Below are 27176 nucleotides of genomic sequence, written 5' to 3'. Positions count from 1 at the left end.
GAGAAACATAGAGAAGTTCATATAAATTTACACATGGTATTAGTTGACCTCGAGAAGGCATACGACAGAGTCCGACGGGAAGTGCTTTGGTGGGCTTTAAAATCGAAAGGGGTACCTTGGAAGTACATACAGGTAATACGAGCTATGTACTGCGAGTCGAGCACATGTGTCCGATCAGCGGCTGGTGTCACAGTGTTGGTGTGGGTCTACACCAAGGCTCCGCAATAAGTCCTTTCCTATTTATTCTTATAATGGATGCACTAACATCAGACATCCAAGAGGAAGCAATTAAATTACACTAATAATTATGGAATTATAAGTTTAGTTCTAATATTATTATTTTCAAAAGAAAGAAAATATTGAGAGAAAATTTTGAGAGTGACATACGGGCAATAGCTAAGTAGTTGTAGGTACTTAATATATTTTTTCCACCAACTAAATCTCTTATTCCTGTGAATCAGCTGTTTGCAGCTTAACATAATCCCTGTGTCATTATCTAACCAGTTTCTCGACAAGTTACAATATCACAATACGTTTTAACACGAGTTATAATTGAAAAACAACAAACAGATATCGGTTGCAAACATCTGCCAATCAACAGTTATTATAACAATTCGGTGTTAACCAAAATAAAGTTTGTATAGAATTACAAAGTTAAATTCTTGTCTTGTGTCTGTCCTCATCAAGGATGATATACTTATGCGCAGATAATGGGCTGACAACTAGGGATGCCGACGACCGTGCGGCGACGTGGAGACGAAATAGTAGGAAAGCAGACACTGGGCTCCGACGTTCAACGCTCAGGAATATACTGAGAAAATGCACAAATCAAAGAATTATTCCTAAAATAATTCATACTTCAAACACTAATTAGACTATTTATAAGAACTAATTACCTAATAATAATTAATATTAATAACTATTTACTTATATGCGATTACTACGTTACAAAATAATTAACAAACTGCAAGGTTTAGGCATTCTCATGTTCGGTCAAAGTTGTACATGTGAACTATTACTATTCTGTGCAAAGACACCCCTCATAAATTAGGCTGAGCAGAAAAACAAACATGCGTTGATTGAGCTGAACCAGTTCTCTAAAATTAAAGTAGGGGAGATTTAATTTGGAAAACCATCATCGGACTTCGCAATTTAGGGCCATCTCGCACAGTGGTGCGAGAATAGACAGACAGACATTATTGTACCTACTGTGCTTTTGTAATTTCTTTAAATGTTCTTTGATATATTTTTTTTCATGCTTAGCTTTACTGGTAGAAGTATTCTGTTCAGCTTAAGGTATAATACAATATTAAAATTTTAGATTTTCAGATCCACAATTTCTTTGTGATTTAATAGCATTGGGTAATTAATATGTTAGTAGTGTAATAGCAAAATCATCATATCCACAGACTAATATTTATTATTATGAATTTGTGATATTTCTTTCTTCTCATATGTCATTTTCAATTTCCTCCTCCATCTCTCAGAAATAATATAATTATTTCATTTACTAGTTAAAATAATTTACCCTTTCACATATTTCCGGTGCAGTGTGCGTTGGCCCTTACAGTGCGGAGAGTCATGAATGGTCAGTTAATTGACCAATAAATCACAGGCCCGCTGCTCCATTACCTAGTATAGTTCCATTGATGGCAAACAATATAAATTGTACAGAATTTAATATATATTATTTGTTTAAAAATACATTCGAGTAATATGAGATAAAAATAATAAAATATTAGATGTAACTACGTAACTAAAATATATGCATTTTAGTTTTTTGTACGGAAATTTTATTTTAGTTTTGTACGGATCCACGGTTTAAAGTTAATGCACCGTCGACATTGACTTTAACGTGTGATGAAAAACGCAAAGTACACCATTAAACTAAATGTCAAATTTGACGGTGAAACTCAGTATTTATATTATAACATATTACAAAAACAAAAATTAGAACATATCAATTGTAAAATCTTAGAAATGTAATGTAGGAAAATAGCTCTTTATCGCAAATTGTGTATGCATTCGTGCTCTCTTTATTTTGCAATGCAATAAGGGGTCATTCCATTGTTGATGCACCTTTTGTTTATACTCGTAATAAGTAGAAAAGTTTTATTTTTCATAACCGGTTTTCAAGTGTCACTGTCATCGTTTATTACGCGCTATTGAAGATATGAATATTAATTTTGGTCTCGTGCTGTGTTAAATGGCGGCAATTCTATTTAAGTGTGTATTTTGAATTTTCAATTCAGTTTAATTTGCCGTAATATATTGGAGATTAACAAAAGTAAACCAAGTTATTTAAATACTCTTCTTTTCATAGTCGTATTAGAAATGAATAACCAAACATTAGTATGGAGCCGGCATTAACCATTACACCACCACCGCTTCATACGCTTCATAGCATTTTAATAAACTTATACATAACTTAAATACATAAATACATTACGTGACTACAATGAAAATTAGTGTTTACTAATTAGTAAAAACTTAAATCCTTATAATTTTAAAGGCAAAATAATAATTTACATTATTATTTTGCCTTCCCATTTGTATGTTGTAAAAAGTTTGTAATTTATTGCTTTCCGATTTAAAAATAGAACGCATTATAGGTACCTATAATGCGTTCAATTTTAAAATTTTCACTGAGAGTAAAAATGTCGAGCTTCATTTATTTCTCTGCTCTCGTAACGAGTCCTATTGTCAGTCAATCGTTGCAAATCTTAATCCATTTTAATGAACAAAATTTGTAAGCTTGATTGATCGATTTGGTTTTCATCATTTATTGCGTGCTATTTTGTGCTGTCAGTTTTGTGCTAGAAATAAGGCGAGCTAATGCTCATTCTCTTGTGCCGGCTCCACACTATCGCGCACTAATTCGCCAAATATTGCGGTTTTGACGTAGGCATTTGCGGTAAAAAAGCTCTCATGCAAACTACGCAATTTGCGTATTTGCGCATATGAAAATGCAAGAACATTTTTCTGAGTTCGACGATAGTGTGTAGTCGCCATAATAAAAAAATACATTTGGTTCCTTCGTTTTCGTAGCGGACCCTGCGCCCGATGGTCAACGACTAAGGAAATAAACAGGAAACTTCCATAATTATTTATGATTTACCTGTATGTGTGCCTTAACTATAAAATAATGAAATAAAAAAGTACTACTCACAAAGTACATACTCTTTTCCGAAAGCATGTCCGAAAGCATATAACGCCATCTAACAGAAACCCTTGAAACTAACAGCTACTTATTTTGTCGTCAGGCGGCAGCACGTGTCGACTCCGTGGAGCTCAACAACGACAGGGGGCGCTCGCGCTCAGCACGAATTGTTCGAGTTGCTCGAGAGAGTACAATGTTCACGACTAGATGACCAGAGGGCAGTACTACCACCATATTTTTCCCAGGTAGGTACTTTAATATTTACTTATGTACTTACTAATCAAAGGCCACACTTTATTATGGTATTTATATTTACCTCAGAACAATAAGAATATTTTTGCCTAGATATTTACATAGTAAAAATAACTATTTCATCAACTAATTAAAATTCGAATTCTACTATATTGAAACTTATTAATTATCGTTTTTTGCGCCATCTACCTTTCTTAGCAGTTACTTTAAATAAATACAGCGCCATCTATCTTTTTTTGCAATTACTATAAATAAAAGTGAAAGCACGAGTAGACAACATTCATTTGCTGTAATATTCTGCACTAGATGGCGCTGTTAGTAATAATATATAATAATATTTTTTGCCAACTGTTTCCAAAATGTGGTATTGCTGGAAACTTTTTAAAAATAAATTGTTATAAATACTTGAGTAGGTTAGTATCTAGTCAGTCTATCTAGTATCTGATTGAATTAGGTGAGTAAGTAGTACTAAAATTAAATTGATAGTACGACTTTGTGATGCAGATCAGTTTAGGTCCTGAACTGGATCACATTAAGAGATGATCCATCCATGGCATTAAGTACATAAATCTGCGTTAACCCTACCTCTTAAGTATTTTCCGTTTTTGCAAATAAAATATCTTTTATCTTCTTTTTTATCCGTTACATTTACGCATCAATGCCGTCAAGTTAAGGGGTCACCGCCAGGTAAAGTTTACACGGTCAAATCTGAAGGCACGGGTCAGCGGTCGCATAGTTCGTTAGCTTGGCAATAATTGGCGGAAAGCGGATGGAGGGGTGGTTACCGGAGCATGTCGGAGGAACCAGTGTAGTCATTGTCTCCTCCTTAAAAGTCACGGTTAGATACCTGCTTGGAAGAAAGGATTGTTGGTGCAAAGATTTTTTCTTGGTGAAGTCGATGAACGTAGGTAACTACATAATATATATGTAATATAAAGTATATTAATATAAGTATATAATAATTATTAATATAAAGTATGTTATACTATTGGGGTATTATTTAATCTGTGGTTATACTAAACTCCTAGAAACCTATGAGTTACCTAATCATTATAATGGTCAATCATATGACCATTACATATGATATTACTAGCTGCGTGCTTCACTCCCGTGGAAATTTAAACTTCAAAGTGTTTAATAATAATATTGTAATAATTTATATAAAATGTATGGTTTATGCAATGTTTTATACTGATTTTTCAGGTCTTTTACGTATTACGTGAATATTTAAAGCAAACATTTGGTAGGTTCTCAGCGGCCTTGTCAAATATAGATAAATCAGCCGTCTAGACTAGACTTAGTGTTAGCGGCATGGTAGTACCTATAGGTACCTACCTAGTTTAGATTTTATACCGTTTACGCCCAGGCTCACCAATATTTAGTAAGATTTACGCCCAGTTTCAGATGTAAATGTGTAAACCCATCAGTTTTGAATTTGTTCGCATGTAGGTATTGCATGCATATTATTTATTCTATTATTTTATTTCGATGTGAATAAACTGTACCTAAAATTAATCAAACCGGGAAAATAATATAAATAAATAAATAATGTATGAACAAATCACACAGATTGAGCTAGCCCCAAAGTAAGTTCGAGACTTGTGTGATGGGATACTAACTCAACGATATTGTATTTGTATAGATAAACATCCAAGACCCGGGCCAATCAGAAAAGATCATTTTCGATCATGACCCGATCGGGGATCGAACCCGGGACCTCTCGGTTCAGAGGTAAGCATTTTACCACTTCGCCATCGAGGTCGTCAAAATCAAAATATCAATGTATCATCCATTATAATGACAAACAATTTATTATTCCTGTTGCAATTTACTTAGTATAGGTATGATTAAAAACAATCTTAATATTTTCTCCGGAGATTAACATCTGTTGCATATTTATGAGTCGGATGGTCGGCCATGTTGCATATTTTGTTATAATTATACAGCAGATCATAATGGCCGATAATTAAAAAGAACCTTTACGTTTTACAATACATTTCAGTCGGTGAAAGAATATAGTTCACCGATTAGCTGATCTGGAGTTCTGGACGGGACGCCCATAGGCCACACATGGAAGTTTCTTTTGTTTATGTTTGTAAATTACCTACTCATAGAAAATAGTAAATAATATGTACGCATATAAGGATATCAAAAGTTCTTGATAACTTGTAACATTAAATCCTAGTCGGCTGTTATCATATAATTTTAGTAATCCATGTGTATCGGAAAGCGGTAAAACTAAGTCTGAAGGATTTATGAGGCCCGTCATCATACCATCCGTCTCTCTCCGGATTGATCGAACTGCGCACACTTCATTTATTTAGGAGGTCGAAGTTACATTCACGCAAGGAAGCCTTATTTATGGAGGTACCTACGTATACTGTTTGACCGCGGCTTCACCCGCGTGAATTTCCCACGGCTAAAGATCTTTTATTCCCAGAAATATCGTCTTTCTTTAACGAAATTTCAAGAAGACTGTTTTAGTAGGTTAATCTTGAAGAGGTATCAAACATACAAACAAACACATTTTATAATATTAGTGAATGCAAATGGTGGAGACCTTGCCCAATAGGGGAAAAAAGTTTTTAGTATTTATCCGTTTATAAATGCTTTTTGCTTTATTTGTTTTCTTTATACAATAAAGAGTTTACAAAAATAATAAATCATTTCACCGGAAGAAAACTAAACCACTTCTTTTTTGGCTACCTATCTTGTCGATAGCACACAAAGATCTTTCTATTCTAATTTTAGCAAAACTAACATGCATGGAAATTCTTGTGACATAAGACTAAAAGGCCCATTCATACGTGCATCTTATTTATTGTGTCATTTCCTACGATCTCGACACTAATGGAAACCGTTTCTGTTATATCCAAGACAGGAAGTGTGCATTAACCACAAAATTAACTCTATCTATATAACTCGGTACTTCCCAGAATAATCGACATAAAATGCTTCAAACTACGGTCTTTGAAATGTTAAAAATAGTTGTCATTAACCGTGAATTAGCCGTTAGCTGAACATGGATTTGTTTGCTTGATTTGTATTCTTCAGAACAATAATCTATCAATGAAGTTATTTGTTACAAAACTTATTTATGATTTCAATAGACAAAACAAATAATTAGCTTTATTCAAGAGCTAAGAAAGCTCCGCGTCTCTAAGAGCACTTCTCTCTCATCTCCACATTTACAAGGAAAAATAATCAACATTTTCCAGTATTTTTTATAGTCTTATTTCCTCATGGCTGAGGGTCGTCGATCTGTTACGTAGAATGAAACACGCACAAAAACTTTCTTGGCACTATTAATGGCCTTCTCCATTAATAAAATAATCAATCTGTGTGCAGGTTTCCTCACGATGGTTTTCTTTACGAGAAGCGGGTGTTGGTCTATGAAAACTACTATACATGATGACTCATGTATAGTAATCTGACGATTGGTATACAAACTCATCTGGTACACGTAGGATTCGAACCTGGAACCTATCGATCCACGATCACACCACCATTGCTTCAATGTTGTCTAGGATGAATTGCCACGGGTACTGTCTGATAACTAGCGAAGTGGTGAAGAAAAAGTTGGTAAGTGAACCCTGGGCTTCGACGCTTAATGACTGAGGAAGAATCCAGGAAGACGCTCAGATGAGGGAGAGTCATTTAGTTGCTTTTACAGTAACAATCTAGTTACTGTACAAAAACATAAATGAACTAAACAGCACTAAAATAAATTATACGAATTGGGACTTTAAAGAAGGCACACAATCACTTTAATTAGGCAAATTGAACTATCGCCTCTAGCGCTAAATCACTGATGTCATGCATAGTACGCCAATTAAAACTTAATGAAGTGACACTGGGACGCGAACACGTGACATGGTTCTAATACTAGATATGCCCATGGGAATTTCCATTTTTCTCTTACACGTATCTAGGCTAATCTATATCATTTTCATATGGAATAAATCAACGAAAGATATAATATATGATAGTCCTCAACTCATCGTACGAAAAACGTACGATATATTGCTCTTGTGCAAAAGCTTATTTTGCCTTTTACATTATTACATACAACATAATATTCCCAGACAAAAAAAAAATTCCAGGCTAAATGCAATTTAAAATCGAACGTGATAAAATTATATTAATAATTTATGTATTTTAGCTAAATTACCATAGAAGTGAAGATCATCGACGTTCATTGGTATTGGTATAAAACAAACTTCAATTTGATATGTTTAATTGGCATGCATAATTAAATAACAATAAATTAGCACCACTTAACGAGTCACCTATTCAAAATCTTTTTAAAACATTATAGCATACATATTTTTCTCTCATAATTAAGTTTAATTGTAAAAAAAAAGTGATGATCCTGTGGAATATGGACTCGAGCGAAACCGCATTAAGACTGTTTTATAACACAAATTAGTTTTAAAACACAAAGAGAAAATTAAATAAAACTTATTATGATCTAATTCTTAAATATTTCACATTGATTAATTATTTGTTCTCTGCGGTTCCAAGGCTTTTAACGACAAGTCCAACCTTCGTTGATAGGTCAATGGGTCTCGGTGTCTCCGTGGGTTTTCAATATTAGTTCTTATTACTTGTATATAAGAATCACTATTGAAAAACCACTGTGAATCTATTATGACTAAACGTTAGCAGAATTTACACACTGGTCTGGAGGTAATGGCAAAGTCGTGGCTTTCGATGACTTGCAAATCCGTTCATTAAATAATTTGTTTGATCTTAAATATACATCAATTAGACTAATTTACTCATTAACTAATTTCTATACAGCATCTTTATATTTAATTTCTATCGGAGCATTCTTTTGTATATTAAATATTACTTTATAATTTCTGTTTAAAATAAATTTAAGTATAGATAAGGATTGCTTTTTCTAATTTATTTTATTACTAAAAATAATAATAATAATAAAACGCTACACACTGTTCAAGAAATGTGTAGAAATAACTCCGCCATATGCTTCATCAACAAGAATGTTTGAAATCCCTGCAACAAGCTACGTCAAAGATTACAAATAATAGCATTTTTTTATGTTTTATTAGAATCAACATTATTTTCTGTTTTGCAATCAGGTCTCACATCACGATTGTTGTTACAGTATCATCTTGCGAGATAATAATGAGATTTTACGACACAATCGACTATATTTTTCTAAACACGAGTTTATCTTACAATTGCTAAATCGTTTGTTGATCTATTTTCTATCCCACGATTTAAGCAGTTTGTCAATTACATATGTATTTTTTTGTCATTAGTATATGATTTATTTTTGTTTCTAATGTAATTATTATAGAAAAATTTAATTACTAGCATTGAATATAATATATATTGGCTGATTGTCTGAATCATCTAATTTGTCATGGATTTATTACAAATATATTAACAAATTTTATGGATAAGGCATTATCTTAAAAAAACTATATATTTAACCATTTTACACAAAACCAGAGAACATTTCGGATTTCTGACATGTAACGCTATATATCTCATTATAGTAAAGAAAATGAAGGAAGATTTATTCTGTTTGAGCAAACATACAAACTACACTAAATCAAGATGTTGCCCGTGAATAATAATAATCCCTTGACTCTTGGCAGCAGCGGCTCGATGGATTTATCAGATTAAAAAAAGTTACGCTACCAACCCAGTTCATGGTAGACGTGTGCTAAATACATAACAAGTCCCGGATTTTCGGATGATTTGGATCGGAATAGAACTCTAAAGGATTTAGTGTACATACAGTCAAATATTTTCAGTATAATTTATACTTATCAATAAATAGAAAGGATATATTCAAATATTTGCGTGATTGGTATATACTCGTACATATATTATTATGTATCGACATAGTAAGTATATATATAAGGATGGATGTATGTTTTAAATATGTGTTCAGTAACATCTCAAGCTACACCTGCGTGGAGTTAATTTTTAAAAAATACTTACGTTTAAAAGTACAATAGCGCGATCTAATTTATAAAGCGCCAATAACAATTAGATACCAAATTCTACGCGAATCTAGTACTTTCTAGCTATCTCAATACCAAATTTAATAAAAATTGGCTTCCAGCTTTTAAGCATAAAATATAACAAACATACTCACAAATTTTCGAATTTATGACGACAAAAATATAAATTCTAATACCTATATTAGGTATTAGAATTTATATTTTTATCGTCAAAAATTAAAAAAAAATAATAAAAAAGTAACAATTATAAAAAACAATTATAAAAAAACAACTATAAAAAAAATATACAACAATTATAAAAAGTATATTGACTACACAAATTTATTTAAGATCATAGCTACATTCTGGTTCTGAATATTGTTGCCAAAAACATATAACAATATGGAACGCTATTGCGGATTGCACCTTCTTACTGCAGTCACTTCTTTGGCACAGAAATCCGTATAATTCAATATAGTGATATTTTCTGATAATCGTATTCCCCATGGTTGATGATCATAGGTGTTATACATAACACCTATGATTATCGATAGAGTGTCGATATATTACATTCTACAGAATGTAATATATCGACACTCTGGACAATATTAATGGGGTGGTTTGCGATTAATTTCTCTCTTTATCGAAGCGTTTTCCTCACTGCTGAGGATCGTGGCTTCTGACTTTGTCAATCAGCTGTCTCCATCGGCATCGGCCATTCCGTTGCTTGACGCATTGGGCATCTTCAGTTCCTGAGATATCTGGTCTGTCCACCGCATAGGGCTCCGACCTCACGGTCTCTTTACGTCCACATTCCAAATTGTTGTTGTCATCCCTGCGAGCAATATCGCCAAAGTATGAAGAGCAGGATGGACATGTTCGTGCAACAAGCTGTCCATTGTATTCTCAATATCCTTCGCCAACACCACATTTCAAAGGCGTCGATTTTCTGTCTTGCTTTAATTGTCCACGTCTCAGCCCCATAGAGAGCGATGGGAAAGTGTGCGAACGAGGTATATTTTAGTTGTGATTTGTTACTTTCTCATAAGATTTTATCACTATATGTTTTCTTTTACTGGAAACAAGTGGTGGTCTACGTAAACTACGTATACATGAATGAAATTGGTATACAAACTGGATTATCACCACCATTACTCAAAATTTGAATATATTTTAAAAGTACATAGTTTAATGATATTTCTGACACATTATGTCTACCGCGGCCTGTCGACTGCCAAATGAGACATGTGGTTGCATAAGTGATGCATCACATACATAATTACTGTCGTAGTGATTTTACTATGTTGTATCGACAGGCGTCTACTCCTGTCGATACAACATACAGCACGAGATATTTTCAAGATTACCGTGACTATTAATTAGTATTTTGATCTAAAGCAAATTAAAATAATATCAGCAGCCTATAAATTTTATTTCAATATCGACTTCTTTTTCTGGCTGAAAATAAATTAGATAATAAACATAACATCGCTATTAACGACCATGAGTTAAGCTTAGACTGACGATGACAAATAAAACAACATACCTATTGTACAACGACATACCTGTTTCATAGCTTGTGGATAAAGTGACCGATTAAATAACTGTCAGGATAAAAATTGCTTGATATTATTTTTGCGTTTCATCAATGTGCTAAGTAATTCAATATAAATTATATGGATATCGATAAAGAACTCGCCCTCCCCTATTTCGACGTGATCTAGAATATGCAAAATCGCATCCCTGCACCCGGAGCACAATCAGTCACCTTGCGAGAACACATTTGATATGTCTCGTACATACATATAACTATAGTCGAACTACCTATTGTAATATGTACTACATAGATTTTCCTGATAAATTAAATGGACAATTGAAACTAAATTTTCTTCCTGGTTTTTAAAAGATGCTCTAAAATTTCACGCACGCAACATTTAGTTTTACGTTAGTTTTATTGCGTAGTAATTCCACAAAAGCTTGCACATAATTTTAAAATCTAAGTATCAAAAGAATTATATACTTTAGAACAGTAACATGAAGGATGCCAATCCCGCATAAAGTTATAAAATGCGCTTGTTAAATTATTCAATATATATTCAAAAACTCGCAATTGTTCCTGAAATAACTATAATAACTAATAATTTTTGGGTACGATTGTACTCCATTATTATTCTGGACGAGTCGGTCTTGTACTCGTATTAATTCTAATTATGCTGCCTTCATAAGTGACGGGCACTCGCCACTTGCAATTAGGTTAGGGTCCTTACTAGACTGTATAATTAAAAGTATGTTTGAAGATACCCAAAATTTACCAAATTACATAGTAGATGAAGATGTTTTAACTATGTTTAAAAGTCAAGGAATTCCGTAAGGAAGGCCAAAGTGGCTGACGATGATAACGTTTAAAGAGTCGTTGAAATTAATATACTGTTATCGTCGAGTCTTTTGGAATGACAAAGATTAAAGATACGAAAGTGTAAATGCTGATATTAACCCACAAGTTGATCACAAATATGTAGCTATTTCAGTTAATAAAGTACTAGGGGCACGCGTCCTGGCTTCGCTCGGGTAAAGCTATAATATATAATAAATTATACACCTTACCTTCCTCAGGAAATCTTACTATCTATTAAAATAAACTCGCATCAATATACGTAACGTTTAAAGATGCATACATGAGGACAGTTAGAGGGAAGCGACTTTGTTTTGTACTATGTGGGTGATGTCGAAAACTCATTTTTGATAGCTCGGGTTTTTGCGGCAAACCGAATGTTTTAAAACCGGACGAATGTGACATGGAAATGCAATTTACGATACAATTTGGTCTGCGGCTTGCAGGAGCAGTTTGTTACACGTATAAATTGACAGATGTAAATATGCGGAATACATTTGCATTGTTGTCCACACAATTTTGAATTTAACTCGTATTTTGAACTCATATCAATTGAAAATGGACACAATGATTAAAACCACATAATGACATCTCATTTTTGTGCTTCTACTGAAAGCATTTTCATGTCGCGAGTTTTAAGCCATTTCTTGCGCAGTTGAGATTTAATATTTACGTATGTTGTAAAAATAATTTAAAAATATTTTAATTTTTATAAGTTTGTTTTATTTTTAATTTAAAAAGGAACAGTTAGTTCTATTATATTTTTTTTACAAAAATGGCAATGTAAATATGAATATTAATATAACAAAGAACGTATAATTTTACACTTTTAAGACCATTTAAATGATAATATACAGTTTTAACGAACATCAAGTACCGGCACAATTAATTTTTACGTTAAGTAAGTTACAGGAATTTACTCTTTTCAAATTGGCCAGGTCGATAGGTCTTCATTAATTAACCCTTCGACTGCAGCTAATCATAATTGTACATAACATTATAATTTTTAAGTGTAACAAACAATGCGAAATTGAACAATAGAAGAGAGAATATAACGTACTTCTACGTTAACTTAAATACTGTAACGTTTACACTTCCAAAGTATGCTTCTATAAGTTTTTTGTCTCAATCTCACATCCTACCATTGTTATCCTGACACTGGGCTTCGGAAGCAGCTGCCCCGACGGCACCTGTTGCATCTTTGTTCCCCACGGAGGGTGCAACGATGCGCTCCGCTGCAGACGGATGTTCCCACGCAAAATACACGCTCAATATCAAATCTTCATCGCTCATTTGCAACTTTCCTTTCTTTTCCCTTACAATTGTTTCCCCCATTTGAATTTTTAGATTACTTCGGCTTTGTTTAATGACTTTGATACAGAGGACCAACCTTTTTTTCTTTTACATAAGATTATATTTATTGTTCCTACCGATTTCATCATGTATTCTTGGAAGAAGCAATGGCTAGTTTTAAATGAATGAATGATTTGTTTGATTTCTAACCACTTATCTAATCTACTTATAAGGTTTACGAAACAACCTCTTTTTATCTTTTTTTAATATCTCGGAGTAAATTCTAATAAGATTTCGTAAAGTGGATACAATAGAAAATTGCACTAGAAACGTTAAACTTTTTGTTGTCTTCTCCAGCAGCGTTTGCATTCACCTGTCTTGTCTCCAATACTTCTGTTTGAAGGTTAGACACTCTGCTTGTCCTTATCATACTTAACATCGATATGTACACAAGAAAGAGACAGAAGTTCTTAAGCTGCGTCTGTAGAAGCATGTGGCACGCGCCGTTCCATTCGGTTATGGAACGCTAGCCGGAGCGGTCGCTGCGTATTTTTAAATTTCGAATTTTCGCGGCACGATCGTATTGTGACAGTTTGGAAATTTGAAAGTTTTCTCGATACATCCCTTTCAGTAGTATCGATTCGCTAAAAGGTATTCTTTGTGGATTTACATCAATGTGTGACTTGTGAAATTAGGTTTTGAACTGAAATCATTTGCATTTAGTGAATTATATCCGCAGTCAGCGGGTTAAATTGGTGAATAACCGTCAACGAAAAAAGTAACCTACATCCTTGGCGGCGAAAACGCCACTACGAAGTGAAAGTTAACTTTTTTCGACAGTTTTTGTGCTTGGGACTTTACAGAAGATATTTAAAACAAACATTCGGAGGATTTTGAAGTCGTTATAGTAATTGAAAAAGTTGTGGGTTTATGGGAAATAGCAGTTGGGTGACCCGAAAACTGTGTTAGGAGTAAACGATTAAAAGGAAGATTTATCTCGTCGGGAGTCCGAACATAGAATGATTAATATCGTGTATGTGAGAATGCGTTTTTGGGCGCGTTAAGGTTTCTTTTGAATTTCGGGTGTTTTTCGGGCTTATGAGGGAAAGAAGGTCTTTGCCGATCAGCAGCGAAGTGGCGTTGAAGAGTGATAAAGATGGAACTGGGAAGTTGGTGGTGAACTCTGTTATATGTGGTGTAGTAGATGAACTGTCTAACGGTAGGACCGGGAGACGAGGGTCGTGGGTTCGGCACGCAGTCATGGGAGTGCTCAGGTGGAAAGATCTGACGGGGGTGAGGACTAGTACACCTACGGAACAAAAAGAGGTACTTCATGATTTTTTGATTGTGTTTTGAAACGATTTGTTTTTGTTTTATTTTGACACACTGGTATGGTATGATAAAAGTGATAAATAAAATAAAATTGATTGATTAATATTATCACTTTTATCAGTATGTCTATTTTGTAATCACTTATTCACATCGTTTTATTTTATTGTTTACATCATTAATCCTTCTCTGTGTACGACTGATGATAGTTCATCATTGGAATTACGTCCGTACACAGATGATGGTAGCAATATTAGTCAGCTGGCAAAGTTGTTCTTCTATAGTGTATTCCAGAAATTCACCGCGCACTCCAATACTTACATGGTAATCTATAAAAGGTAATAGGTACAGGTAATCCTCGTTGGATAAAAAGAAAACTTTAATTCGTATATAGTTATAGAATAAAAATGACTGGATATGTCATATTTCATATTGTAAATAAGTGAATTATATATATAAGTAAAGTACATAGGTACTTATTTACCATTTTAGGCTAGAAATATTATACTAAATATTTGAATAATTATTATTTTTATACTTTTGGTGCTAATTGAAGAGAAGTATATTTTGACGTAATATTAAAGAATATTATAAGTTTTACAAGTACATAAATATCTAATAACTAATTATTGAAATCAAGTATCTATTTATAAATAAGTATATCATATAAGATTTAATGTTGCACTAGAAATTTTACAGGACATACCTTTACAATATACTGTTCAGAAAGGAATTCTTTCATTGACCCAAAAAAGTTCATAATTTTATACACATATCAAGTTACGTGCACGATAACTAGGTATGACATCAGTACTTTGTTTACTAATATTGGAGATGAAATCTTATCAAAATGAGACACAAACCTGTTTCCGACGAGAAGCTGTGGCTGTGAATCATTGTTATGTAAACGAATAGTGACTAATAGTGAAAATCTTGTCCTCGGTCATTCGGCCATGTCCGGAAAGAACGCTTAATTTTTAAGTACATTGCTTACTTTTTTTTAGTTTATTTGTTTGGAACTTTGGAAGATTATCGGCTAAACAAATAACGTAGCAAAAAAATTGCAAGTTAAACACCTTTACAAATGTTCACTTTTACTTTATTGTATCTATTTTCTTAATTTTAAATATGTTAAGGGATAAGGTTAAATATGCTCTAGAGTTTTGATCTCATGAGTAATGTTGACAACAGTTGCAACTTTGAGATTGATAGTGAGGTCAAGAGCTTAGTGCTAGATGCCAGAGGTTACACTTCATGTAAGGGCCTTAAGAAACAGTAAAAGGCCTGCCGGATTCTTACTTTCAACAAATTTTATTTTCTAAGATTTAGTCAGAATAAAATCACTCCAAACAGACCATGCATGGTCTGTGCCACTCCATGTTCAGTGGATATAGAACGAGCCGACTAAAGAATTTATAATCGGCAGTTGAAACAATAGCAGTTGACACAAGCAGGCGGGCGATTGAAAAATTACACACGAATCAACGGAGTCTTCCAAATTTTTACGTTCATTTTTACGTTGATCCTGGGCTTGACTACTTCACAGCCCCGATGCAATGAAATACTAGATTGACCGATCGACAATTGAACGTACGTACCTACCTAACGAACGTATTTATACCGTTCATATTGTAAACGAAAACGTATTTATTGTAATGATAAGCTAATCTGTTTTAAATAATTAGTTTAATGACGGCATTTAGACCTATCGTTATCCACATTACAAATTGTGTAGTAATCCATAATTTGTTATTAACAATATAACTTATTTACATAGTTTAAATCTACCGACATTAAACCACAGGAAAAAATTAACTCTAATATTTAGTTTCTCAGATTTAAATATTATTATATTACCTAATATAAATTTATTATAGACTTAGTTTAATAGTTATTTACCTGTTTCCGTATTATTGCTTTTTATTTAAAAGTGAAGGAAATGAACATATTTGATTGAAGAAACAATAGTCCAGCGAATATTATATTTCTTCAATCAAATATTTTATGATTATAATTACAAGGAAACTCGTAAGATTTTTTTTGTTTCCGGTTTTATTTGTAAATGTGTGGTTTTTCTTTTCGTCTGTACCCCTTACGGGATAGACAGAGCCTAGATTTGCGAAAGTCGAAACCCACATTTAGGTTTACGGCGATCTTGTTGTTGGAATTGAGATTCAATAGAGATCCGCCAGTTTTTAACCCTTTGCCTTGTTTGACTTTTACAATCTGCGCGAGAGGAGAAGCAGGTGGCACATTCTTTGTTTTTCGCTCCCAGACCAGCGTGTAATTTGATCAAAGTAAAAATTGATTTATCTTGATGATGAATCTTTCAGTTTTACTTGATAGTTGATGACGGTTGATGAAGGAGAACGCTTTTACCATTAAGTCTGCCCTTTGTAACATGTAGGTAAATAAAGTTTGAATAAGTAAATAAAAATTTCCGACTAATTTCTTTACGAGCTAAGTTTCTCAAACCTTCTCGTCTATCGTAGAAAGTGGCAGGTGTTTAATTTTCTCTAAGTAGGTTTACCGAAATGGGGTAGCCTAATGGAAAATTATAACTTCCCGGGACTTGTACGCAAATAAGATTTATAATAAGAACTTTCTTAGATGTGGTCACAAAATTATACTTCTTATTCAGTGGATTTTGGTCGACTTATCTGACATATCTGAAATCGGATACTAAAACGGCCATTGTAATCAATTCATCAAAAACTTCCAATTCTCTCTTTAATATTTATACTTTTTTCTATTTTAATATTCGCCAAACTAAGATGAAAGCGCTGAGGTTTATAGTTTTCTGTTTATTTATTTTCGTTCCAAAAGTTTTATTCCTCAGCGGATATTGCATTCTTTATTTTTACAAAAATCTCTTTAATCTTTCAAGAATTGTATAATATCAAAACACGTGGTAAGTGGACGGAAATTGTGCGCATATATTTTTTTGGATAACCGGGACATTTCGGTGGCACGCATAAAAGTCTCGTAAATCTCCAGAGATCAAAGTGTTCCGAGTTACATCACAACGTTTGTGCGAACGAGACTACCATTCGGGGAAAGGGGATGGCATTTGTAGATAGAATATATACAAGACTTAAAGAAAACGAAATTAAAGGAACTAGAAATTCAACTGTGGAGAGAAATAAAAAAATATTAGCCAAAAACATGAGTAAATTGTCATATTTTGGGTTTTAAAGAACTTACCGACTATGAGTATGGAAAAATAAATGGATGAGGAGCATATGCGTATGCTAACTACCATACATATGCATATATACAATCTTTAAGTTAACATTATCTGTGCATTAATTGAATGAGCACAATCACAGCTATCACTGGCCGATAAAGTGTGTTCTATAATGTGACGTCTCGCAACGATTTCTTAATAATGATAACATAATTAATTTAAATACGTAAATAACGTACGTTATCTGTGTCATTCCTCGCCCTTTTGAGTCACTGTTTACATCACAATTCACTATTTTGATAGCTTCCGTGTGTTGAATTTGGATCATTCAAATATATTCTTTTACAGGACACGTTAAAAAATATTCTTACATTTGTCATTTCTCACTTATGTGTGTGCACTCGTCAAATAAAGTTCACGGTATAAAAGAGATGGGGTAACAAGGCTATGTTCCTTTCTCTCTTTCTCCTGTAAAAGTGACCAATTGAGACACGAGTTTAATCTTGGAACATTTTATTTGAGGGATCGTCTGGATGCACTGCACGCGTATGTGTTGATTAAGTTGTTAAGATGTAATTTGCTCTTTTGTAATTTCTGCGAGTCATACCAACAATATTTTCTTGAATGTGAATTAATATATGTTAGGAACCTTAGAAATATTAAAAGCAAGGAAAGATTTACGAAATAAATTACTAACGATAAATAAAATAAATTCTATGTGTAGATTCCATTCTTTCAATACAAAATGGCGTGTAAGCATCTGAAATCTTAAGTCATACTCTTTATTACGCCTATTACCGCATTATGCCGACTGCAGTGTGGAATTAGGTCGAAGAGCGCACTTTAATTTAGTCGACGCAGTGTAGCCGCGTATCTTGGCACTATGACAACTATCCGACAAGTATAATTTGGCATTTTAGTGGGGGCGCCACCTACGTTCGAAATAAATTTTAATAGTTTACACATTAGTTCGCTTTTTCACCACGTGTCCAAGACACTATTCCAATACGTTTTCAACCCGACGACACGGTCGGTGACTCCTGCGTTTTGTAGTTTCGCAACGATTATGTCGATTATGAATAAGCGAATAATGATGTATAAATAATGTTCTTAAAAATATAAAAATGGAAGTTATTTTTTTCGGATCATTTTTCCTTTTTATTCCGTGAACATTAGAAATATGTTTAGCAATCTATTTTACGTCTGTTCTAGAAAATAAGAGCACAAGGTGTGCAAGTTGCAATAAAATCGATAAATGATTCAAATGAATATGTATTGAAACGTGCATTGTGGGCAAAAAAGGACACTGGTTCGAATATAGCCTTGTTTTGTTACGCAATCACTTGATACATTACAAAATGATACTGCGTTTGATTGGTTTCTTAATTTAAATCGATGAAAAAAAAATGCGACTTAGTAAATTGTGAACCTTTAAGGAAACAGAAAGTTCGACGCTGTCCAAGTTACTTAATTTTAAATTTGGAAGTACCTACTTACCTACCCCGGGATGGACCCGTAGAGAGAACCTATAATCTAACATTAGACATAAACTTTTAGACATAAACTTGATTGTTAGAAGAGGGCCACACTGACAAGTGCTGCAACTATATATATTTTTATTTTACTCATTAATACCCTTAATTTAATTAATACATTATCTGTCAAATCATAGATAAACTTGAAAAGAGATTTTTTTTATTATTAATTTCACCATCATCTAAATGTATAATAAGAAAATAAGAGAAAATCATAACTGCGTACTTTAAAGTTGCACTAATTAGTCGTAAAAAAACAATCGCCATACCATAACTACAAGAACTAATTAAACACAACAAAGAAGACTTATGCTGTTAACTTGATGATTCCACGAACAAAAAGTACCTAACATTTTCTCACTTTCTTGTATTTTCCCACGTGCAGCAAAAAGGTGAATGTACTATAGAAATAGCATTGACGGCAAATGATGAATGAATGAGACTGACGAAGCTCTTTTTATGAGTAAGTCACGTTTCACTTTATCAGCTTTTACTGATTTATATATATATATGTATGTCCAGCTTTTAATCATATAGTTAATGTCTTATTGTTCGTTTTTTCGACATATTAGACAAATATTCACTATATATATAATATACTTTTATACTATTCTATATAGTATAAAAGTATATTATATATATAGTAAATATAATATTTAAAGTTTTAAAAGATACTTCTCTAAATAGTAGGTGATTTTTTTTTAAATCTGTTTTTCTACAGAAGTATAAAAGTAGACACGCAAACGTTATCGATATTATTCCATGAAAATAATAAATTTAAATATTTTATAATTTCCTAGGTTGGAATATAATTGTTACAAACATAATTGAGACCTATTATGATAAGCAGTGTGCCAGTATTTTCATTTTCATAGAACTATCCGCTTTTCTTTTTCGCTGGTTTTCCACCATGCTATGTGGAGTGGAGCGCACGCAAGTAAAAAGTGGAGTATCAAGAGAAACCAAGTCGCTGCCGTGGCACGCACGCTGTGTAAACTATTTATTTTTTATTACCTAGATTTTTAATCTTGATTTCAATTATGTTCAGACCTTGACATTAAAATGTATGTCAAAGAAAATCTTTCGATTTATGTTCGATATTGGTATTACGTCACTAAAAAGTCGCAAAGATGTGGCCTGTATGTAGAATAGTGCGAAAGAGTTTTGTCATTTTGAAATTAGAATAGCAGAAAAGTGCGATATGTGAAAAAAAAACATAGTAATCGTATGATCCGTATTACATCATGACGGTCACTATTTTCAAAATAAATATATATAGTTCGTTGAATATAAAAAAGGTTCCGGGACTGATATCCAAATAAAAGGACGTACTTTTAAAAAAATATAAGAAGATTTATGTACAAAATCAGTTTATGTCCCATAAAATTATTAACATATTCGTGACTTTTAAAGCGGGTCACACACATGCTATTTAATAAAGCGGTGATCACACTGTCTTTGTTTTGCGATGCTTACAAATGGAGCGAGTCGACTAGTCTAACATTATGAGTCGTCACGACTTTACTTCTGGTACAGTCATGTTCAAAATTTTTCGAATGACATTTCTTTCTATTTTAGGTTCTTATTAGTGTCAATACGTGTGCGTAACACAAAAAAAATATAGAGGGAGCGATTTTATCTTGTCATTTTCAGACACTAGCATATAAGGCAGTAAAAACTTGATCGCCTAGAACCTCTGGGTCTACATAAAACATAATATTTAATCGAAGATTCGAATCGAAGATGATTTTAAGAGCTGCTGCCTTCTTGACGTCGTCAACTCATTTTGAGATTTTTAAAACAAAATATCGACACGACTGTACCAAGGTATCCGCATACAGTTGCGGCACGTGTTTGCTGAATATTCATGTATGATCCGGACCTCATGTGTGTCTGAGCCTTTAGAAACTGAACTTTGTCTCAATCTCTATAGTTTTTCACATCCGTCTTATTTCAATTTGAAATTAGCATGTCTTTTCATTCGTTTGGTAGAAGACCTTCTTGTATTGTAACTTTCTATACATTTAACTGGCGTTTTTCAAAATAGTGTACCTTTCTAACTATTAAGATTATTGTCGGGTCGCTTTGCTATTTAATTTGTTTTAAAAAATATGGAGTGATTATGATTAATCACAGCTTTTACTACCTATTTGTAAAATGAGATCTAGACTTGTATGTGAAAAATCGATATCCATAATGAGAAACAATTAATGATTTTAATAATTTAGAAATTGTCACACTCGTCCTGTAAATTTACTTAGGAGTTAATTTCGTAAAAATATTAATTATGTAATTATATTTTATTCTTGAAAACTTGCAACGCAAATAACTGCATACCAAACATATAAGCCATTTATTGATAGTATCATTCCAAAGTCGGGATTTTCCTTTATATTTACGAGTACATATATTGTAGGTAATTTGTTTTACTTTGGTTCGCTGCGTCACATACGAGTTAATTATAATGCTGTCAAGTAACGATTCATTCGATTTATTACTCTTAATATTAAAATGAAATTTAAATAGGGAATTACAATTGGAAAGGACGTTACCTGCAAATTTATTGTTTATTTATGAATATCGAAATTTTGATTAAGACAGTGGCACAAATTTTACAATAGAAATCTATTGATTTGTGGTAAGTGCAATCAATTCTCAGTCAAACATCATCTTTGTATACTGTTAACTGTTAATATTAAATAATTATTGCATTAAAATAGTGCCTATTAAACCCTTGAACCCCGAACGCCGGATACGCCAAGTCGCGAACGTGATATATATCCGACCAAAAACCACTTGTAAAGTTTTGCACATTCCAATTTTTTGTGGATATTTGTTTTTATTTTGTCTTTTCCTTCTCTGTCTTTTCCATTTTTCGACGCCAAGACAACCTACAAGGGTTCATGGATAGGGTAAATTTTCCTTGTAAGTTTTTATTCATCACGTTTACAAGGAGCAACCTGGTTATTTTTTCTTCTCTGGGAGGGTTAATGTTTAATTAATAAATTTAAAATTAAATTCACTTTTCGAGATTAAATTAATTAATCTAGAAAAAGAAATATATTAATTACTGTTTACTTCAGTGTACATCCGATCGTCAACCCGTATTACATAATATTATTTATTTCTTTTTCGTAACGACTTACCTTGTTAAAGAAATGCTGGTTTAATTTAGTTACGGTAACATAAATTTTGTTACGCAACGAATATTGTTATGACATTTTTCAGTTTCCAATTAAAACACGAGTGTATTCGCAAAGGCTTAAAAAATTTAAAAAATATTAGATGGGGAAAATCAATCAATCAATCAGTAATGAATCATAACTGTAAAAATACCTCATTGCATTCCAATTAGCTGCGTCCGGGGCAATTGGACCATGAAAATTTCGGGATAAAACCCTAAGTGCTGATCTAGATTATATCCTACTCGTATACCAAATTCATCGAAATACGGCCTGTAGATTTTACGTGATTGAATAGCAAACTTGCTCACATACATCTTCATTCACATACTCACAAGCACGTTTACGTATACTTTTTAATATTAGTAGGTATTATCTATCACATCTGTCCGTGGGGTATTCAAAGAATATGAATTTCAACAGTGCCTATTGCGTGACGTTTACTTTAATATTTAGAAGATTAAGAACATTTAAAACTATAATGTTGATTGCTAACTAACCCAATACTTCATCTGCGTAGATTTCAAAGATACATACTGTTGTAATTGGTTTGCATGACTTCGGTGGGAAAAAGAGAAAACAATTGGTTTCACCGAGACATTTTACTGTTCTAGAAATTCTCAGTTATTAGTGATTTATAGACGTAATAACATATGTATTGTTTGATTATATGTCTTGAAGTTGTAATTAGAAAAAAACATTTGAAAAATCATTTTCACTAGTAGGTACCTATAGTATAGTGAAATGGCTATAGTTAGGCTAAGGTTACTTGGTTATTACAGATGTTATTATTATATTACTATTATAAATGTTATTAATATATCTATTATTATATTACTTCATAATACCCACATGGAATTTAATTTCTTATAGACACAGCCACGAGCTAGTTATTTGAATATAATGCAGAACATTCAATGCATCATTGAACTAAATCCGTGCTTTTGTTTATAGACAAATAGTAATAACTAGAAAGCAGCATTGCTTCCGTATCATAAATAGTAATTTACGACTTTCTACAATATCTTCTGTAACTTTAAGAATGGAGAATACTGAATATATAAGAATAATCACAACAAAAGTTCCATATATTTCTTGCTTTGAAGCTATAATTTTGCTAAACCATACGAAAAGTAAGCTTGTAATATCAGTAAATAAAACACTCTTTGTGTTATTCACTTCCATATTAACCTAAATATTTACTGGTACAAACTACTACCTTCCTAATCATAAACACAGCCGACACGCATATCGACATCGCAGGAAATTACATGGCCGATAATAACTTCATGTTGGCTGAACATAATCGTAAAATAATCGCTGCGATTTTTCGATAGCGACTATTTTCTCCATAGACACATTTATGTGAGACGCTTGCTGAGGTGGCGGTTTAGTTGCTAAGTCAGCTAATGCTAATAAAAGTAGGGGTGGGCAGTGACGCGCGACGCATACCGCTCTGTCAAGTGCTTGGTAGGGGCGAATGTGTTCCGAAAATGTTATAGCAGATAATGTATATTCAAAATGTTATAATAAAAACATTGAACATTTTACTCTGGATACAATGTGTATTGTTTTTAAATACATACAATATCTCTTAAACAGGCGAAGTCAAGGAACCATTGTGTCTTCATGTTCTGTAGGAAAAATGAAGCGTTTTTTAAAACATCCATTACATACACAATAGTTTATAATAATTTTTTTGGCGTTAGATGATTGAAATATCAAATGTTATACCACTGTCCTCCGAATTTCTCTTTGCTTGTTATTTCCAGATGTTGGTATCAGTGTTGTCTATAAAATCAACAGCATCACATATGCATCTCCAAAAACATGCGCAAGATTATTTTAGTGTAACGTGCTCCGCTCGTATATTTGTAGTGCCACTTTCGAAACTTTGTCTTATAAGCGTTTATCATAAACTGGTGTTTGTTTTTATGCCGAAATTAGGACATGTTGAGATTATGGTGCTTATATAAGTGCATGGGAACAGTTTCAACGAATAAACTATGGATTTTAAAATCATGGGATCTTTTTAATTGCCCATTGTTCGAATAAAAGAAATCTTAAAGAGAGTTAATTGGTTGCTATTGACTGGTTTACATTCCCGTTTACATTAGTTATTTTAAAATATAAATGGAATGGGAATTTTACGTCTGGCATTATTTGAAATTGTGATTGTTAGGTTGTCCTCTTTATAAATATTTTTCCTTGTTCATCATAACATGACATTATAATTAATACCTTCGTATTTATTTTGTTCACAGGTAAGGATGTTAAAAATCGAGACATAACTTAGTAAGTGGAAATTTACATCTGTTATTTCAATACCTTCCGTAACAATCAAAAGGTATGTCTATGAAAATAATAATGTAGGTGCTAAACGTATATAATGTATTTAATTATTACGCATTATTTGTATTTGGGAAATTACAAAGAAAGGAAAACAAATGACCCAGGGAAGAACTTATTTATTTTTGATTAATCGCTTCATATGGCGTGTCGAGCAAACTATATTTTAATTTCAGATCGTATTTTCGGAATTTCATTCTCAAGTTGTTGCGACTTTTCCTAATTATTTAAGTAATTATAAAATATATTTAGTACCGTTTAGCCACCGAGGTAAATTAATTTGTATCGTGCGTTAAAATTTTGATTTTTTCTTTTCTTTTCTTTCATCTAACAAGTTGTTTTAAGCTAAAATACATTTGAGTCAATTATGATTATGATTTCCTCACATGCTTTCCTTTGCGGAAATAAGATACGTTACGTAACACGCAATATGTGATCTCAATATTTATTTTCAAATTATATATTATTCTCGGTACATAGAAATTGTAAATCATGTTTGAATGCAGTTAGATATATACTTAAGAAACAAGTATGGCCTGTGATAAATGAAAGTTTGTGTTCAATTTAGTATAATTTTGCTCTAGAAAGTAGCATTTATTGCGATGACTGTGCCATTAAGTAATCATATGTAATGCGTCTGGGCAGAACAAAACATGGTCTGTATATAAACTATACATTTCCACAGTTTTCTCTACGGGCGCTAAGCGAAAGTTTAATTTGTTACACGTAGGAAATGTGAATCGAAATCTGAAATATTGGGACTGGCAAAAAATATTTTGATTTTCAACTAGTTATATTATGGTTTAGTGCCCTCTATACTTAAAATTCAACTTCATCAATTTTTAGTGACCAACCAACCTCGTATCAAAAATCATGTAGATGTTAAAAAGTTGTATCTGAATTTGGATCCAAAAAAGAGGTAGATTTTTAAGAAGGTCAAATGGGTAATGGGACAGTTTATTTCCGAAGGTTGCGTACATAAAATATGTCCCCGTGCGAAGCCGGGGCCGCTAGTAGCTCATAATAATGATGAAATTTAGCTCAGAAATAATTTCGGATAAAAATATTGCCTACTCAGAAACTGACATTGTTTCAATTCCATTATCTTTGTGAAACAATCTTCAAAAAACTGATCAAACTATCCGTTAATATCACAGTTAAACAGTAACAGTTTACAGTGCACTCATGCGTTTCATAACAAGTCATTATGTAGTCCTTATCACCGGTGTACGCGCAGCTTTATGCACTTATCAACGGTGTGTGCGCAGCTTTAACGGCTATTTACGGTCGATATGTTATCGAATGTTTACTTTTAAGTGTAATAATGTACTGTTAGGGTGTCCGATTGTGATATGTACTGTTATTGGAATCTTTAAAATGAGAATATTTGGGCCGCTTTTAATGTTTACAAAATTTTAGTTTGTAAACAAATATTTTAGAATTACACTATTCTATGTTTTTGTTGGACAAAAAAAAAACAAAACATAGATCACTTGCTGTATACCCGCGACTTTGTCAGCGTAGACTAGTTACTTCTGTCAGCATAATTCTATTTTTTGTAATTAATGTGAAGTCTTCTATGGTCGTCAACATTATTTTCATACAAATTTTGACCCCCCATTATAGTATCATGGAGCTTGAATTTTGAAAAAATAAGTAGCCTATAAAATTTCATCAAAATCAGTCCAGCGGTTTGGACGTGAAAATGGAACAGACAAACAGACTTTCGCATTTATAATATTAGACAGATGGATTTTATCAATGGCAAATAGTAAAATGCAGCGAATGCATACCTACTTACAAAAATTCTTACCGTAATCAGCTTAGATAAAGAAAGGTCAGTACTTACCCGTTTGATAACTTAGACAAATTGAGGCCTGATATTACAAAATTCACAGATCTCTTATCCGACGCATACCTCGGGATATTCGGATTGGGTAATTTAACTAAATCTCTTATGGTACTCACATTTCCTCTGTTCTGAACAATTTTCTGGACCCTTATTAAATATGTATGAGAGCGGGGTCACAATCTGAGTGAGGACATTTGGACTAGGCAACACGAGTGACCCCTGTCATCAAACGACGTCGCAGAATTATAGATGGCGCTGCACTCATTTTTCGCTAACTCAGACTTGAACCCGACATAAATCTGTGGACCCGCATAAGTCTCCTGAGGTGTGTCTACGAAAGGGAATCCGTAATTTAGGAGGATACTCACATATATATTGAAATGTCTAAACGGCTTGTTGTGTTAAAATATATACTTCTTATATCAAGATAACTCAATGTTTACAGTACAGATTTATTTTCAAAAATTTTTTTGGTACAGTAAAAAAAAACTTGTTATTTAGCACCCCAGTATATGGTGAACTTAAAACAACGATTTGACCTGTATAACCTGTTGCTGCTGCATTTTAATTTAGATAGTAGACTTAAGATGCTATTTTTCGCTATGCCGGCTTCACACTATCCGCGAACAGTTTGCCAAACTTTGACGGATATGGTATAGGTAGA

The 27176-nt window shown here is 32.8% G+C and overlaps 1 protein-coding gene across 7 annotated transcripts in view; it reads left to right on the top strand.

The window, feature by feature from the left end:
- The window catches only part of RapGAP1 (Rap GTPase activating protein 1), a 223226-nt gene that overhangs the window by 135431 nt on the left and 60619 nt on the right, over nucleotides 1-27176 (top strand). For 6 of the 7 annotated variants that reach the window (XM_053755089.2, XM_053755092.2, XM_053755097.2 and 3 more), the window contains one exon: nucleotides 3264-3405. In XM_053755089.2, the coding sequence (XP_053611064.1) occupies nucleotides 3264-3405 (142 nt within the window). Of the gene's footprint in view, nucleotides 1-3263; nucleotides 3406-13594; nucleotides 14405-27176 lie in introns of those variants that run through there. The other variant, XM_053755091.2, reaches the window with a different exon arrangement.

The sequence above is a fragment of the Plodia interpunctella genome, chromosome 14 (genome assembly GCF_027563975.2).
Source record: "Plodia interpunctella isolate USDA-ARS_2022_Savannah chromosome 14, ilPloInte3.2, whole genome shotgun sequence".
NCBI lineage: Eukaryota > Metazoa > Arthropoda > Insecta > Lepidoptera > Pyralidae > Plodia > Plodia interpunctella.
The sequence above is the reverse complement of the archived record's forward strand: the minus strand, read 5'-3'. Positions and strand labels throughout refer to the sequence as shown.